Below are 15,868 nucleotides of genomic sequence, written 5' to 3' on the forward strand. Positions count from 1 at the left end.
TTCATCCGCATCTTACAGATACTAAAGCCAAGGCAAAGAACAGTTAAATAATAGGTCCAAGTTCACACAACTAATAAGAAATGGTGTCCACCTGATCCCAAAAGCCATGCCATAACCACTGCTCCTTACTGCCTCTTGGCATGGGTGGAAGTCATCTCTTATTCAACGCTGCCCCCCACTGGACCCAGCTTAGAGCTTGGCATAGGGAGGTGCTCAGTCAATGCTGATTGGTGTTGCATGGAGCAGAAATGCCAGGGATGGTGACTGTGTGTCTGATTCCCTGCTGTAAGAGGAAGGTGCTGGATCACGCACATTCCTCTGGCTCCCAGCTCTCTGTCCTACCTTATTTGCGCTGCTTCCTCAGTCCTCCTCCCTGCTAACTGCACCATGTGGATTCAAGGTTGGAGCTCAGTGCAAAGGGAAAACAGAATTCTGAATGACCTATGTAGGATTGAGAGATGAGAAACAGAGTTCAAGAGACAGAGGGAGACTGGAAGAGGGAGGTTAAAATTTATGTGCAGGGAAATATTTAACCTAATGAAAACCAAATGTTATCTGAAATAAGCATATCACAATGTCAAGGTTTTGTGTGCTGGTTCAGTGCCCGGTTCTCTCCTATTTGGCTTACTCTGAGAATAATCTGATAGGTGTGGCTTAAAGACACAGATCACGTGTGGAATTGGGTGTTCCTCAAATAAAATATCTGTGCAATATATCTACTTTATGCACTCAAGCAAGGAAGAAGTGCACAAGAACTCACCAGTCTCCTGGTCTGTAGAGAAGACAGCAACAACATGAGCACAGCAGGAAAAGTAAGCAAAAAACCATTACTGTTGGAAATACATTCTCGTTAGTATAATAGACAAAAGGATACAGTATTTGGTGACTAATTTAAAATTGATGTCTCAATTAGAAATGATACACTGAATACAATATGCAATATATGCTACAATTTATAATGTCTACTAAACTACAATGCAAATAAGCTATCCTAAATAACTTCAACAAAAATGTATCAAATTTCTATCTGTTAAAGTCTATATTTCCTACTTTAAATATTTGCAGTAAAGTGAGTTTATTCCAAGCTAATTGTAACTAATTTGTAAATCTAAAGTCAGAAAAGCCTTTAATCACGAAGTTATCTTTTTTTCAGAGAAATGAGCTGTAAAAAAAGTTGTCTTTATATTAAGAAATCATAATTTAAATCTGTTATTCTTTGTAATCACCTTATTTTTATGAACACCAGAAAGTTAAGTGTGACAAAAGTTTTGTGAGAAGAGTTTGATTGAGCAGACCAAAATATCCTTTTAACCTTAAATAAAATCACTTACAAAATGCACATCGATCTCCAAGCATTAGAATCATCAAGGTTAAGCAAGAAAACATCACCATGCAAATTCTGATTTAAAAAGGTCTGTGAAGGCAAAATTTAGGCAATTTCCATAGAAATCCTATAGAACAATCTCTTCCCCATACAAAAGTCAGCATGATTTTATGGAAAATTAATACCAATACAATTTGAATTACTTATTAAAGCTAGGAACACAGGTCCTAAGCCTTCCTTAAATTTATACTTATTTCTTCAATGTGTTGACAGGGACACAGAAATGGATGTGGCCATTCAATGTAATCAAATCCTGTATTTAATTGCTTCCTTCCAAGAGGCTGGGCAACATTTCCAGCACATTTGTTGTGTTAGGAGTGGAGCACACAGTAAAACGTCTTGCTAGGATCTCAAGTTAAAGGTTCTGACGTTTCTATGCACACACACTGTCAGACAAAACAGGCTCATGTCAATAAGATTGGTTGGAAATCACAAGTGGCCAATTGTCAGTGTTCTTATTCCACTTTATTTTCATACATTACTGATTAGAATTTGCTTTCTAAAGGAAAAATAATTAGGAAAAAGAAAAATTAAATTTACCAAAACTCAGCTTAACCTAAATAATGAGTTCATTAAGTGAAAGTGAAGTGTAAACCAACCATATTAACGAAATAGTAAATGATGAAATAAGCAATGGATCCTCCCCTCTCAGGTGCAGCGTTAGTAACTTTCCACTTTGATAGCATTTCATTTATGTTTGTCCTGCCTGCATTTTATTTCCCTCAGATGCTAAATGGTGATAGCACTAACATCTACTTCATAAGGTGGTTATGAGAATTTAATAAACTAATGCTGTAAAGCATGCAGAACAGTACCTGGTACACAGAAATAAGTTGATAAATCTAGTCATCACTATTATTGCTGTCGTATTAAACTTTTTGTTAATTTTTAACTACCATGGGGCAGTGAAAGGTAAGGCTGAATTGATCTTCACTCCCTAGACAGCCAGCTTTGTGACTTTGGGAAAATCATTCAATCCAAGTCAATTAATCCTCAATCTTTTCATCTGGAAAATAAACCCAATAATTCAGTAATACCATCCTGGCAGCCCCTGGTCAGGTTTAAAGGCGAAGCCTGAAACTCACCCCGCACAGGCCACAGTGTGCCTGCCACATCACAGGCACCTGAGAGTCAGGACCTTCCTGCTATGAGGATGATGTTCCCAAGGATTCTCATATTTACTTTGGCATTGACCATGCTGATCACCCTGCAAAGTGGAAGGATTAGACAAATAATGAAATGAATTCTCAGAAGATTAAATTTCTATTGAATTTATCATATTTGCAATCATGTCAATTCTCTCTAGAAAGAGCTCTGTTAACTGTACACATTTTACAACAATGAAGATAGGTTTTATGACACATTCCCATGCACTGAAAATATGTATTCAACTTTTATTTTTAGGAGCATCTATGGATAAGGTATGCCAGCTAGAAATTCAAACACACAGTTCTCCAGTTTTAAAATACATGTGTGTGTTTCTGTGAGTGTATATACACACACAAACATGCACACACACCCCGGTAGCTCTAACCTCTGTAATTTTTGGCCCCAATCTACTCTGGAAGGAGCCCCTACACATGAATTACATAACAAAACAGGCTGCCAAAGCTAAGTTTCAGATGAATGATGCAAAGGAGTAGCACTCAGAAGGGGTGGGAAGAGAAATCAGAGGAGAAAAGGCAAATAGAGAAGTCATCCCAGGGCAGGGGGCAAGTAAGTATGTAACTGTCATTACAAAGACAGATCTTTTGTCCTAAGCAGAATATTGAGCAAGGAAGTAATGGATTTAAGGGAACAGACACCAGCTCTGTCAGGAAAATAATAGTGACTTGGAACTTTATGTAGAAACCAACAGTTATTTGTAAACAATGGATTTTAGGACAGCGTTAGGAAATACCCAAAATAGACACCTTTGGGGAAAAAAATATGATGGGGATGGCCTAAAATAATATATTCTCTTTTATCTCAGTGTCTTATTACACTTAAGTACATTTCTCTTTCCTTATGGTATAGCTTTATACTTTTTTTTAGAAAGACAGTTTTATTCTCTTTGTAAACCAGAAGTGTTTATGTCTATGCAGCACTTGTTAGGTATCACACATGGGCCTCGATGTTCCACGTACAAAGACAAGAAGACCCAAGCCCTGACTTCGAGAGTGGAGACAAACTGGTATCATCATTTGTTTCATTTTCCAGGTAATAAAATGCAAAGCCGCTGTGCTATGGGAGCTAAACAAACCCTTTTCCATTGAGGAGGTGGAGGTGGCGCCCCCTAAGGCCTATGAAGTTCGTGTTAAGGTGAAACATTTTTCCACTTTCATTTAATTTTAGCTTTAAAAAAATTCAGAAAATATTAAAAATGGAAAAACCAAAAATCCATTAAGAGGCACATTTTATATGGTAATTCAGACAATGGAATTACATTTGTTGTCAAGGAGAGATGTGAATATGAATTGTTAAATTTTTTAAAAGTGACCAAAGAGTATATACGATACAATCCCAGTAAAATAAAAAAGTTTGTGTGTCTGTATATTTAAAAAGTGCAAAGGGATATATCAAGATTTCAAACTCAATTAGCATTAGATACTTTCTTGTAGTTAATGTGTAATTTCTACTTCTATAAAAATGCATTCTTTTGTTATGTAAGATAAATATTTCAATATAGATTATTGCTCAGATTATTCTAAATTCTTTAATTCAGGAAAGGAAGGTAGAGAAGGGTTTTAGACTGGATAGCCTTGCTTGGGGATAAACTGGATCTTTTGTATTTGGAAAGAGTAACGATTCTTCGCAAAATCCTTAAAAAGGTTTTAGAAGCACAATTCCGGAAAATTGGGTATGCTAAATCCATCTGAGGGTCATAATCTTTTCTGAATCTGATCACCTTCTCTTTATTCTGTAGATAGTGGCCACAGGAATCTGTCGATCCGATGACCATGTGGCCAACGGCACCATTGCCATCCCTCTTCCTGTGATAGTAGGTCACGAGGCAGCTGGCATCGTGGAGAGCGTTGGAGAAGGGGTGACCACAGTCAAACCAGGTACAGAATTCACATTCAGGGGAGGTGCCTTGGTTCAAGACCCCAAGATGTCCATCCTGGATGAGGAAACTGAGGCAATGGGGATGAAAGATCTTGCCCAAGGTCACAGCCCAGCTGGCCCTGAAGTGTGTCCTCCTCCCTCCCTCCCTCCCTGCCTGACTCGGGCACGTGTGCATCCAGGCACTCACGTGTTCTCCCCTTCAGCACGTTTACTGAGCACCGTATTAATACACGACGCCAGACACTAGGTTAGAGCACAGGATGTGAGAGATCACAGGAGACACAGGGGCTGCCACTGTGGAGTTCATCCCCTAATAACCCCGGTTTAGTGCTGCTGGGCACTGTCCTCTGTCAGGGCCCAAACAGAACTGGCCATGGGACCAGGGAGAAAACACAAGCCTTGGTGCTGAGGCTCTAGATCAGTGCATGGAGACTGCTCTGTGCTGAGTTCACAAAAGGGGGCCGTGTGGCTACAGCCGAATCAACATGACCTTTCCTTACGTAGCACGTGGAGCCCGTTCACCAATTTCCTCTTCCCACACAGCCTCTCTTCTTGAACAGGGAGTGAATGAAACAGAATACATGAAGGCATCTGGCCATAAACAGTCTGTTGTATCACCTTTAGCCATGACTAAATGTGACTGGCTACAAATTATGAATTATTTTATTTTTAATATTTATTTTACCCTAATTTTATTGTGTAGTGATATAAATATTTTCACAGGGAAAGGGTGACTAAACACAAAATTTTCATATCACCATTCCCACATAACATATATCTACAAAATATGATGGGCCAACCATTTCTCTTGGTCTTGTGGGATAGGTAGAACAGATGATTATAAATAAAAATTATGTTTAATTCTAAAGAAATCCCTTTAGCCAATAGATTTCGATCTTCCAACTTACAAAATACTTAAATAAGCCGTGAACAGCAAATAAAACCAACGGTCTAGTTTGAGCTTGTGCTCTTCGTACTTCCTGTAGCCAGAAATAAGTTAATAAGAAAATGACACCCTTTCTTCTCACCGCTTCTGCTTTCACCATAGAAGGATAAATAATTCATAAATTATCAACTAAAAACATTTGAAAGTCAGTTTTCCTCCTAAAAGAAAGTGCCTAACTCATTGTTGAGGGTTGAAGTTTTTGGAGGCATTCCTTCCATTCTTCTTTGTCCTATTTTTGTCAGTTTTCCTCAAAAAGAAATTGAGATATTTTTAAAAAGCATTCACTACATATGAAAGATAAGCATAGTCATTTTGAAAGGCCAAAAATTGGTTATCCAAATTCTCATTTTTATTTTAGCTCAAACTATTACAAAATATCACATCTCCCCAACGTCCTGTGAGACTATGGCAGCCCACTTCCAACTGAAAATGTTATTGACACTTACAGTGAGAATATTGGAGATTTAATTAGCCAAGGATTAAGCGAGATGATGTGTGTAAAGCCCCAGGAGAAATCAGGACACTCAATAAAAGTTAACTCTACAGAAATAATTTTTAACATCCATGTTGTTTTCCACCTTTATGTTTCCTCTTTGGGAATCTGCAGGCACATGTAACCCAAACCAAAACCAATGTTGGCAGGCAATGACCAGTGGCACAGTGGTGATTGGACCCTAGTTCATGGACACTCTTCTCAAAGCCATACACCTCGAATATATACACATGAGGTCTAAGTTCTTCCTCTATAAATTTCTGGAAATTTAAGAAGAATTTGTTTTATCCCCCTCCAGGTGATAAAGTCATCCCACTCTGTATTCCTCAGTGTGGAAAATGCAGAATTTGTAAACACCCTGAAAGCAACTTCTGCTTGAAAAACGGGTAGGTTTTTCATCCTCTCTTTGCACAGCCCTTGAGTTTATACATTAGTTATGCTCATGTCTCATGCTCTGTGTGTCTGTGTGTTGCATGACCAGTGTGGGAAAGCCTCGGGGGACCATGCAGGATGGCACCACGAGGTTCACCTGCAGGGGGAAGCCCGTCCACCACTTATCTGGCATCAGCACCTTCTCCCAGTACACCGTGGTGGAAGAGGACTCTGTGGCCAAAATTGATGCAGCTGCACCGCTGGAGAAAGTTTGCCTCATTGGCTGTGCATTTTCCACTGGTTATGGGTCTGCAGTCAAAATTGCCAAGGTAGGAATGACAGTGGCTAGTAAGACCACTTCCACTCAGATTGTTAAGAACAACGAAGGAAGCAATTTCTCACAAGAATCAGAGATTATTTTTCATCACTGTGAGGTGTTGATTACAAGCAGAAAAATGGCCCCACAAGAAATTGAGAGCATGTCTTTAAAAATTCAACTGTTAGTCATAGGTAAAAAGTTGTTCATACTTGGTTAATAAAAACTAAAGATTTCATTTGCAATAATTATCTTTTGATATTTTTCCTTTTTGGGATTATTAACTTTTAGGGTTGAGAATTCATTCAGTCATTTATTCTACAAGTAGAGTGCACCTGCACCTGCATTAGGCGCAGTAGGTTCTGCTGGGTTCTGAGGCTGCAAAGACAAATGAAATGAAGGGTTTGCCTTTGAAGAGCATCTAGTCCCTGGACCCCCCACTCGCACATTTAGGATCAACATGAGGTTTCAAACCTTACCTGATACATTTCCAAACCAGGAGTCACCCACTCTGTGGATTCTTCAGAGAAAAGTAATAAAGCTACAGTGACACACTTATTTCACTCATTACGGGAGTTCATCTGCATCTCCTTCCCCACCATGAACACACACATAATACTCCTCAGAAATGCTCAGTTTCAAGGAGAAATGCTTTAAAGGCTCCTCTTCTCAAATGGCTGAAAATCTAGTAGTGTATCTAGTAGTACTCCTCATTTTGTGAAACTGAGGTCCAGAGACATAAAGCTGACTGCTGGTTGGTAGGAGAGCTGACACTAGAATACCATTCCAAAATCTCTTGCTTTATCGTGAATCACAATACATACTTGCTAGCACCTTGAAGTCACAATCACAAGCCTTGTATTTTTCTTAGTAAGGTAGAAAGTATTGTTGTACCATTCAGTACTGAATAGCACTTGGTGGGTGAATGAGTGAACAGACACCCTTAAGGGAATGTACCAATGAGATTATTGGGGACAGAAAGAGCATCTTACCCACACTGAAGGCTGACTATAGAAGACTAGATTTATTAAATAGCCCCTCCACAATTTAAACAATTAAGAGTACATCCTTCCAAATTTCTGTGACTTTAGCACTTACTCCCTTGAGCAGCTCTCTCATCTATTTTCCAGGTGGTCTGAGTGAGCCTACCCATAGACCAGAAGCTGAGAATACTCATAATGAAAGATTTTATACAGTTTTAAAATATATACCATCTTTTGTTGCATTAGTGTTCATTAGTGTATTTTTTAAAGCAGGGATTTACTGGTCATGACTACTGAAAGTTAATGAACCAAGCAGTTGATCATTGAGAGTTTGGCTGAATAATTCTTCAGGCTCCTTAAGTAGCCTTTTCCACTTATGCCATTTTCCACAAACTGCTTTTGTGGATTAGGAGACACTAAGGCTGCCTATCGACGGCTTTCAGCCATGTAGATTCTCTTCAAGATTGCAGTCACTGACATTTAGAACTCAAAGGTCATCCAGTCCCAGGTTCCCAACCTGCGCATCCCATTGCAGTCACCTGGGGACTAGGCCGCACCTGCAGAGATTCTAATTTAATTGCTATGGGCTGTTACCTGGGCATTGGGATTTTTTAAAGTTCACAAGATGAGCCTCATATGCAGCAAAGCTTGAGAACCACTGACCTAGCTCAACACCCTCAACTTAAACATGAAACAACTAAAGCCAAAAGAGCTTTTGACAGCAGATTGGACATGAGAGTCTGAGTGGCTCTTGATAACAGACAAGGCCTGGCACTTTATGAAGCCTAGGCACATTCCAACAATCATTACTTAATCCATTTTTGCATTTTCTGAATACACAGGTCACCCAGGGCTCTACCTGTGCTGTGTTTGGCCTGGGAGGTGTTGGCCTGTCTGTCATCATAGGCTGTAAGGCAGCTGGAGCGGCCAGGATCATAGCCGTGGACATCAACAAAGGTAAATTTGCAAAGGCCAAAGAGCTGGGCGCCACTGAATGTATCAACCCTCAAGACTACAAGAAACCCATCCAGGAGGTGATAATGGAAATGACCGATGGAGGTGTGGATTTTTCGTTTGAGGTCATTGGTCGGCTTGACACGCTGGTACGTATAATGACGAGGAAATTTCTGCTTCTGCAATCTGGAGGATACTTTGAGGTGCCTGAATATAAATATTGCGTATAAAGAATATTTCTTAAATAATGAATGGTAATTTCCCATCTCCTGTTTGTTAGCTGACTTGTTTCATTTATTGTTGAGAAATCTTTCATTCCATCAGCTAAGCAGGCCTGCCTCGAGTAATATTTCGTTTTTAGAAAAGGGTTTGTTTTTTGATTGAACCATTACAAATTTACTTTATTAATATTTAGTTATAGAATTCAAACTCAAGTAAATATAACTAATATAAATTCTGTTCTCAAATTGGGATTATTTTTCCTCCACATTCTTAAGAAAAATGGCTTAACAATTCTTTATGTGCTTTACTGTATTCCAATTTTTTCTATATATCATACTTTTCCTAAAAGGAATGAGCAATTTTAGGTCAAGAATTATTTCATTAACTAAGGAAAGTGACTGCTTTAATGCACCCTGTATTTTACCACGGAGACTGCACAGTGCCTGACACATAACTTGTACCCAACACCGATATGTTGGACTGAATACTTTAAAAAGTCAACAATTTACCAGCCCCCAAATTTGAGAGATACGTTCCTATCTCATTGCACTGTTTATGGTTTACATGAGATAATGCCTGTCAGATACTTAGCACAGTGCCACCTGTCATGCAGTAAGCCAGCATCAGGAAATGTCAGCCAGCGTTACTGATATGCAATACTATTTCCAATCTTCCAGTGCTTATGTCATCTTTGAAATACACATCTTATTACTCTCAAATAAGTACAGATATCATCAGCTGAAATGGAAAACACATCTCGAGCTATATTTCACCCGCACTGAATTCTCTAGAATCCTACTGAAATCGTCCACAGAGACCAACAAATCCCCATTGTTGAGGTTCTCCAGGACGTCCCAGCAGTGTGGTGAAGGGGAGCAGCACCCTGAAAGCAAAGCCCTTTGCAGCCTTGACCTGGGACAATATGCTACACAAGCATGAAGTTTCACGAGAATCCAACTTTCTGTAGCTTTTCTCCTTATGCTCTTTTTCTGTTGTTTTCCTCCATTTTCTCATGTGGAACTGAGTTGCTACCTTATTTGGAGATACCAAATGCCGGACAGCCACATGTTCTGAGGATGTCTGGTCTTCCAAGTGTCATAATCCAAAATCAAAGGACTGATCATTATTTGCCTTGGGGGATCCTGTACCGTTATCTTACCACAGAACATGTACAAAAGGATGACTAGAGGGGAAGACTTTCTGGACTGTCTTTTGAGGATCCAGAATAATAAGTGTAGTTTAAAATGAAACCACTGTGCATTTGGGGGAGGTAAAAAACAATGTTTAAAACATGTCCATTTTACAGATGGACTGCAGAACAGGAATCCATCAAAAAGACAAACCATCAAGTAGGAAAGAGACAAATTTTGATGATGTAATCATAGCTTGTTCACCATCAGACCATTTGGTTCAATGTACTAGTTTCAAATTATCTACTTAATAAATCAATGAAAAATGAATTAACCAGCTCAAAGATTGCGAGAGACTCATGCGTTGATGAAACAGTGCCCTTCTTTAAGGAACCAGAATTTACATATGTTTGCAACGATGTTTGCCTCCTTATTACTTTATAAGAAAGTGTTAACGATACACAAATGCATTCATCCATTCTTTCATTCAAAAACCATTTTCTGGGCATTTCCTAAAACCACAGCACTAACCTAGGCCCAAAAAGGAATGAAGAACAAAAAGACATAATGTCCTCCCTCCCCACACTCACAATCTCGCTAAATCAATGACATCATACTGTGCATTATCAGTAGAGACTATCAGAGGGTTTACTTAAAGGATGTTGAGTGTTGATTTTATTCCAGATGGCTGCCCTGTTATCTTGTCATGAGGCGTGTGGCACAATCGTCTCTGTCGGGATCCCTCCTGATTCTGAAACCCTCCCCTTCAACCCTCTACTGCTATTGACTGGACGCACGTGGAAAGGAGGTATTTTGGGAGGTACGTACTTGGGCTTTACAGCCAAATTGTTATTAACCTCAGAATCTCTCCCCTTTTACAAGTGACAAAGCCAGGTTTTGGAAAGCAACATGGTCAAAAATTAATCAAAATTCCTATTGCATCTATAGACTCCAAATCAACTACATGTGGAACTAAGGAAGATAGAAGGTCCCAAGACACAATTTTCTAGTATCCCCATAAACTTACTAGGACCTCTTTTAATCCTTGTGACCGCATAAGACACCAAAATTTGTAATAGGGCACAGAAAGTCTATAGGACATGTGAATCTATAACTCATATCTACACTCATTGCCCAAATTGAGACAACTGCTAACTTTGCTCCTTGACTTTGGGCATAATCATCTGCACTACAATTTCTCTGTGAGACAGCTAATAACTAAGGACCCTTATTTATCTGGGAAGATTTTTTTTTAAAGCCAAAGCACTGCAAAAGGACACCTTTCAAAACACTCTGTCTCCCAGTAACCTCCGTGATAGCAGTCTCAGGAATGCAGCACTTTTATAAACTTTCATCTTAATCTTATTTGTAAAGTCTTCTCTCCAATTCTCCTCCTTACCCCTGGATGAATCTAACAATGATATTGTCTTCTTTTCAGGCTTTAAGATGAAAGATTCTGTCCCCAAACTTGTGGCTGATTTTATGGCTAAGAAGTTTCCACTGGATCCATTAATAACCAATGTTTTGCCTTTTGAAAAAATAAATGAAGGATTTGACCTGCTTCGCTCCGGAGAAAGGTAGATTTTAAGTTGTTAGTTTTTGGTTTTTGCTTTTCATGGTAAGGGGTTGGCTAGCAGAGAATGAAAAAGTACAACGATGAGAAAAATTGGAGAGCCTTGGTTTTCCGTTACCAGCTCAGGCTCACATGTGGAGCACCTGAGATCCTATTGTGGGGCTCTAAGAACAGTTGTGTTACATTTCCTATTCTGTTGAAGCCAAATTATGTTGGTTACAGCAAATGTGAAGGATCAGAGCCACTCAGCCTTCTTTAGAAGAGGACACTCACCTCTGCCAAAATAAAAAATCGGGTCGCACGATCCTCATCACACCATGGACTCACTGAAGCCTCTGTGTGGACCCCTTAATAAGACTGACATTTAGGGGCTGTAAATTTAAATTATATTCAGGCCATGCCCAACAGTTTCATTATGGGAGGAGATAGAACGATGTTGGGATTTTTTCTATTCAGATAGTATTAGTTTTTCTTTTTTGGTTTTTGCAGCTTACAAAGAAGTTTTTACCCTTAAAAGTTATTATGAAGGGGAGGGCAACAAAATGCTATTTAAATGTTTGTCTTAACTTCTTTGTAAAGCTTAGAAAAATAAGCAAATTCTATTAAATATTTACTACTTCTAACATTTAATATTTACAGCCACCTAGAAAGATGAATTTTGTCACCTGAATTCAAATGAAGCACAACTAGTAATAGGCAGTTGTATTCACCCCCTGCCTTCCAGCTCCATAGTCCATGCTTTCTCTGCTACCCCATACTTCTTCTCATGTGGTTTTCAACTTTAAATAGTATTTCCTGGGCACTCACACAAAATATTATACTAGATACTTGATCTGACAAATATTCTTGAGCAAGGAAAGAAACAAGCAACTAGACAGCACCAGCTGTTCTACTGATTGTCTTATCTGTATTATCTTATGTGATTCCCAAATGATACTGATATGGCCACTTCTGATTTCACCATCTTGGAGAGGAGAAACCTGAGACTCAGAGATGACACCTCTAGGCCAGAACCATGCAGGTAGCTGAGAGGGGAGCGTAATTCAAAGATCTGGTTGTTAGCAAATCAATTCACTTTCTATTAAGCCACACTGCAACAGTACGTGTGTGTGTGTGTGTAAACATACATGCATATAGAATACAGTAGTCATCAAACGTTAGTTATTATCCTCCTCCTCCTCCTCCTCATCATCATCATCAGGTTGGAAAGATGATGGCATATAAAGAGATGACCAAACCCAGAGAGCAGTATTGAACAACAAAAGAATTCACGAGGCATGCCTAAATTCCCTTTATGTGAGTGTCATACAATTCAATATGTGCATTTAAATATAATGAATCCTACCAATAAGCAAAGATCAAAATTTGTAATGCTTAATACTGGTAAGGGTAAGGTAACGTGGGCACCTACATATGCTGCTTGTAGGAATATTAATTGTTTTTTCCTTTTGGAAAAGGAATTTGGTAATTTGTATCAGAAACTGAGAAAACTTAGATCCTGTGTGCCAGAAATTCCATTTCTAGAAAACTACTCTACAGAAATAATCGGATATTCAATGTACATATGTGTTTAAGCATGTTTACCTGTTACCTATAATATAAAAGACTAGAAACATCCTGAAAGTCCAATATTAAGGGAAGAATTAAATAAATTCCAATCATGTATTAGAAATCCATGAAGCCATTAAAAGAAACAAATTCATTACATTGGGAGATTCTCTTGATGTAATCTTGGTTCATAAAATAGAGAATACAAATTACACATACAATGTGATTCCAAATTTTCAAGAAGCACAGTAAAAAATGTATATATCTCTAGAAAAAAGTTGATCAAAATACAAGAAAATACAACAATGCTTATTTCCAGGTTGTGAGATTACAGATTGTTTTTACTTTCTTCTTTATACTGTCCTATAGTTTCTAAATTATCTACATATGTTCTTATATTTATATATACATATACATGTAAAAAAAGATTAAAGAGACATGAAGACCGTCTTCTTCTAAAAGCATTTAACCATCAGAAGATGCTTTTTAGAAATGGTATAATGTGTAATGCCAACTGTAAATGTTATGTTTCTAACCTTTACAAGAATGAAGTCTCTTACAGTTAATACAAATAGCTTTATTATCTACTTTTAAGGATCTTTAAACATCTCTGAATTAAAGCTCTACTAAATTTTCAGCATACCCTTAATGTGATTAAATTAACAGTTCCTTCAGGCTGTATCATGTAATTTATACAATTTTGTATTTACACAATTTGGAATGCCAGCACGCCACACTAGATGTATAATGTGAACCAAATTACAAATCTCTAAATTTCAGTTTCTATAATCTCTCAAATGGAAGTAAAATTAAAGCCTATCTTCCCCATGGTTTAGGTTGAGGTTCAGGTTTAAATGAGACAATGCATGAAAAGTATACACAAAGTTTGTGACAGATAGGAAGAAATTTTTACATGTTATTACCCATCGTTGTTTTATGTTCCCTCATTTGCCAGGAACATGGGCACTCAAAAATGATTTTTTCAGGATGCTGATGTAGAACTCAAGTCCAAATGACAGTGATATTCAGGATATTATGAGAAAGCTTAAGATTAGAGAAAACATAAGAGACAACAACATCAACAGAAAAAGATGAACTGTGTTTTTTGTTGTTGTTTGTTTTATTTTTTTGATTTTTATTATAGTTATTTTTTTAATTTCAGCATATTATGGGGGCACAAAAGTTTAGGTTACGTATATTGCCCTTGTCTCCCTCCCCCTCAAATCAGAGCTTCAAGCGTGTCCATCCCCCAGACGGTGCACATCGCACTCATTATGTATGTATACACCCATCCCCTTATTACTAAATGTGCTCTCAGGTGATGATCAGTGAAACCAATTTGATGGCAAGTACGTGTGGTGCTTATTTTTACATTCTTGGGACACTTCACTTAGTAGAATGGGTTCCAGCTCTATCCAGGAAAATACAAGAGGTGCTGTATGACCACTGTTTCTTATAGCTGAGTAGTACTCAATGGTATACATATACCACATTTTATTAATCCACTCATGGATTGATGGGCACTTGGGTTGTTTCCACATCTCTGCAATTGTGAATTGTGCTGCTATAAACATTCAAGTGCAGATGTGTGTTTTATAGAATGGCTTTTGCTCTTTTGGGTAGATGCCCAATAATGGGATTGCTGGATCAAATGGTAGGTCTACTTGTATCTGTTTAAGGTATCTCCATATTGCTTTCCACAGAGGTTGCACTAGTTTGCAGTCCCACCACCAATGTATGAGTGTTCCTATCTCTCCACATGCACACCAACATTTATTGTTTTGGGACTTTTTGATAAAGCCATTCTCAATGAAGATAAGTGATATCTCATTGTGATTTTGATTTGCATGTCCCTGATGATTAAAGATGTTGAGCACATACCTCTGTCTTCTTTTGAAAAATTTCGATTCATGTTTTTTGCCCAATTTTTGATAGGGCTGTTTGACTTTTTCTCGCTGATTTACCTGAGTTCTAAATATTCTAGTTATCAGCCCTTTATCGGATGTGTAGCATGTGAAAATTTTTTCCCATTCTGTAGGTTGTCTGCTCTCCAGACAGTTTCTTTGGCTGTGCAGAGGCTTTTTAGTTTAATCAGGTCCCATTTGTTTATTTTTGTTGTTGCTGTGATTGCCTTAATTTTCTTTGTTGCTATTATGAAGGGTATCGAGTCTTTGATTTGTTTCTCAGTTTGACTTATTGGCATATATGAATGCCTCTGATGTGTGTATTGATTTTGTATCCTGAGACTTTACTGCATTCATTTATCAATTCCAAGAGTCTCTTGGTTGAATCCTTGGGGTTTTCTAGATATAATATCATATCATCAGCAAAGAGTGAGAGTTTAATCTCTTCTGTCCCCATTTGGACTTCCTTGATTCTGCTCTCCTGCCTGATTGCTCTCGCAAGGACTTCCAGCACCATGTTTAATAGCAGTGAGGACAGTGGGCAGCCTTGTCTGGTTCCAGTTCTAAGTGGGAATGCTTTCCATTTTTCCCCGTTAAGTATGATTGAACCGTGTTTATATTTGATTTTATCTAATTCATAGGAATGGGGTTGCAGTGTCTGGAAGCACAAGAGAGTTTTCACTAAGACATGTTAGATGCTCCCTGGACCCTCACACAGAAGACTGTGAATTGTCTCAGTGTTGACAAACTATCTTTTCCTTCCCTTTGCAGTATCCGCACCGTCCTGACGTTCTGAGACCACACAGACGCCTTCCCTTGAAGCAGCCTCCAGCCTCCTCCATCCCGCACCCTCTGCAACACCAACTGGGCAACATCATTGATTCTGTTCTTCAGAAATGTTATCAATAAATCACACACGAGAGCTTTACAAAAGAAACAGAAATTGATGTGAAATTATACTTCAAGCAAATATTTAAAACCCAGTGAGAGCTTTTACA

At 38.4% G+C, this 15,868-nt stretch overlaps 1 protein-coding gene across 2 annotated transcripts; it reads left to right on the plus strand.

The window, feature by feature from the left end:
* Positions 1–711: 711 nt before the first annotated feature.
* On the plus strand, positions 712–15,867 carry LOC123627353 (alcohol dehydrogenase 1-like). 2 transcript variants are annotated; one of them, XM_045536874.1, is made up of 9 exons: positions 712–812; positions 3,584–3,685; positions 4,290–4,428; positions 6,167–6,254; positions 6,350–6,569; positions 8,382–8,642; positions 10,530–10,665; positions 11,284–11,422; positions 15,642–15,867. In XM_045536874.1, exons 1-9 carry the CDS (start codon positions 795–797, stop codon positions 15,664–15,666), a joined length of 1,128 nt encoding a protein of 375 aa, XP_045392830.1. In that variant the 5' UTR covers positions 712–794; the 3' UTR covers positions 15,667–15,867. The 2 variants fall into 2 exon arrangements, with proteins under 2 accessions (XP_045392830.1, XP_045392831.1); XM_045536875.1 differs by lacking the exon at positions 3,584–3,685.
* The last annotated feature ends 1 nt before the right edge of the window (position 15,868 follows it).

The sequence above is a fragment of the Lemur catta genome, chromosome 24 (genome assembly GCF_020740605.2).
Source record: "Lemur catta isolate mLemCat1 chromosome 24, mLemCat1.pri, whole genome shotgun sequence".
Classification (NCBI taxonomy): domain Eukaryota; kingdom Metazoa; phylum Chordata; class Mammalia; order Primates; family Lemuridae; genus Lemur; species Lemur catta.

Bases quoted from the DNA above. Each gene is read 5' to 3' on its own strand.
- LOC123627353 (XM_045536874.1), top strand. The intron at 4,429-6,166 runs GTACAGAATTCA...ATCCCCCTCCAG, and splicing joins GGTGACCACAGTCAAACCAG to GTGATAAAGTCATCCCACTC. The intron at 11,423-15,641 runs GTAGATTTTAAG...TTCCCTTTGCAG, and splicing joins CTGCTTCGCTCCGGAGAAAG to TATCCGCACCGTCCTGACGT.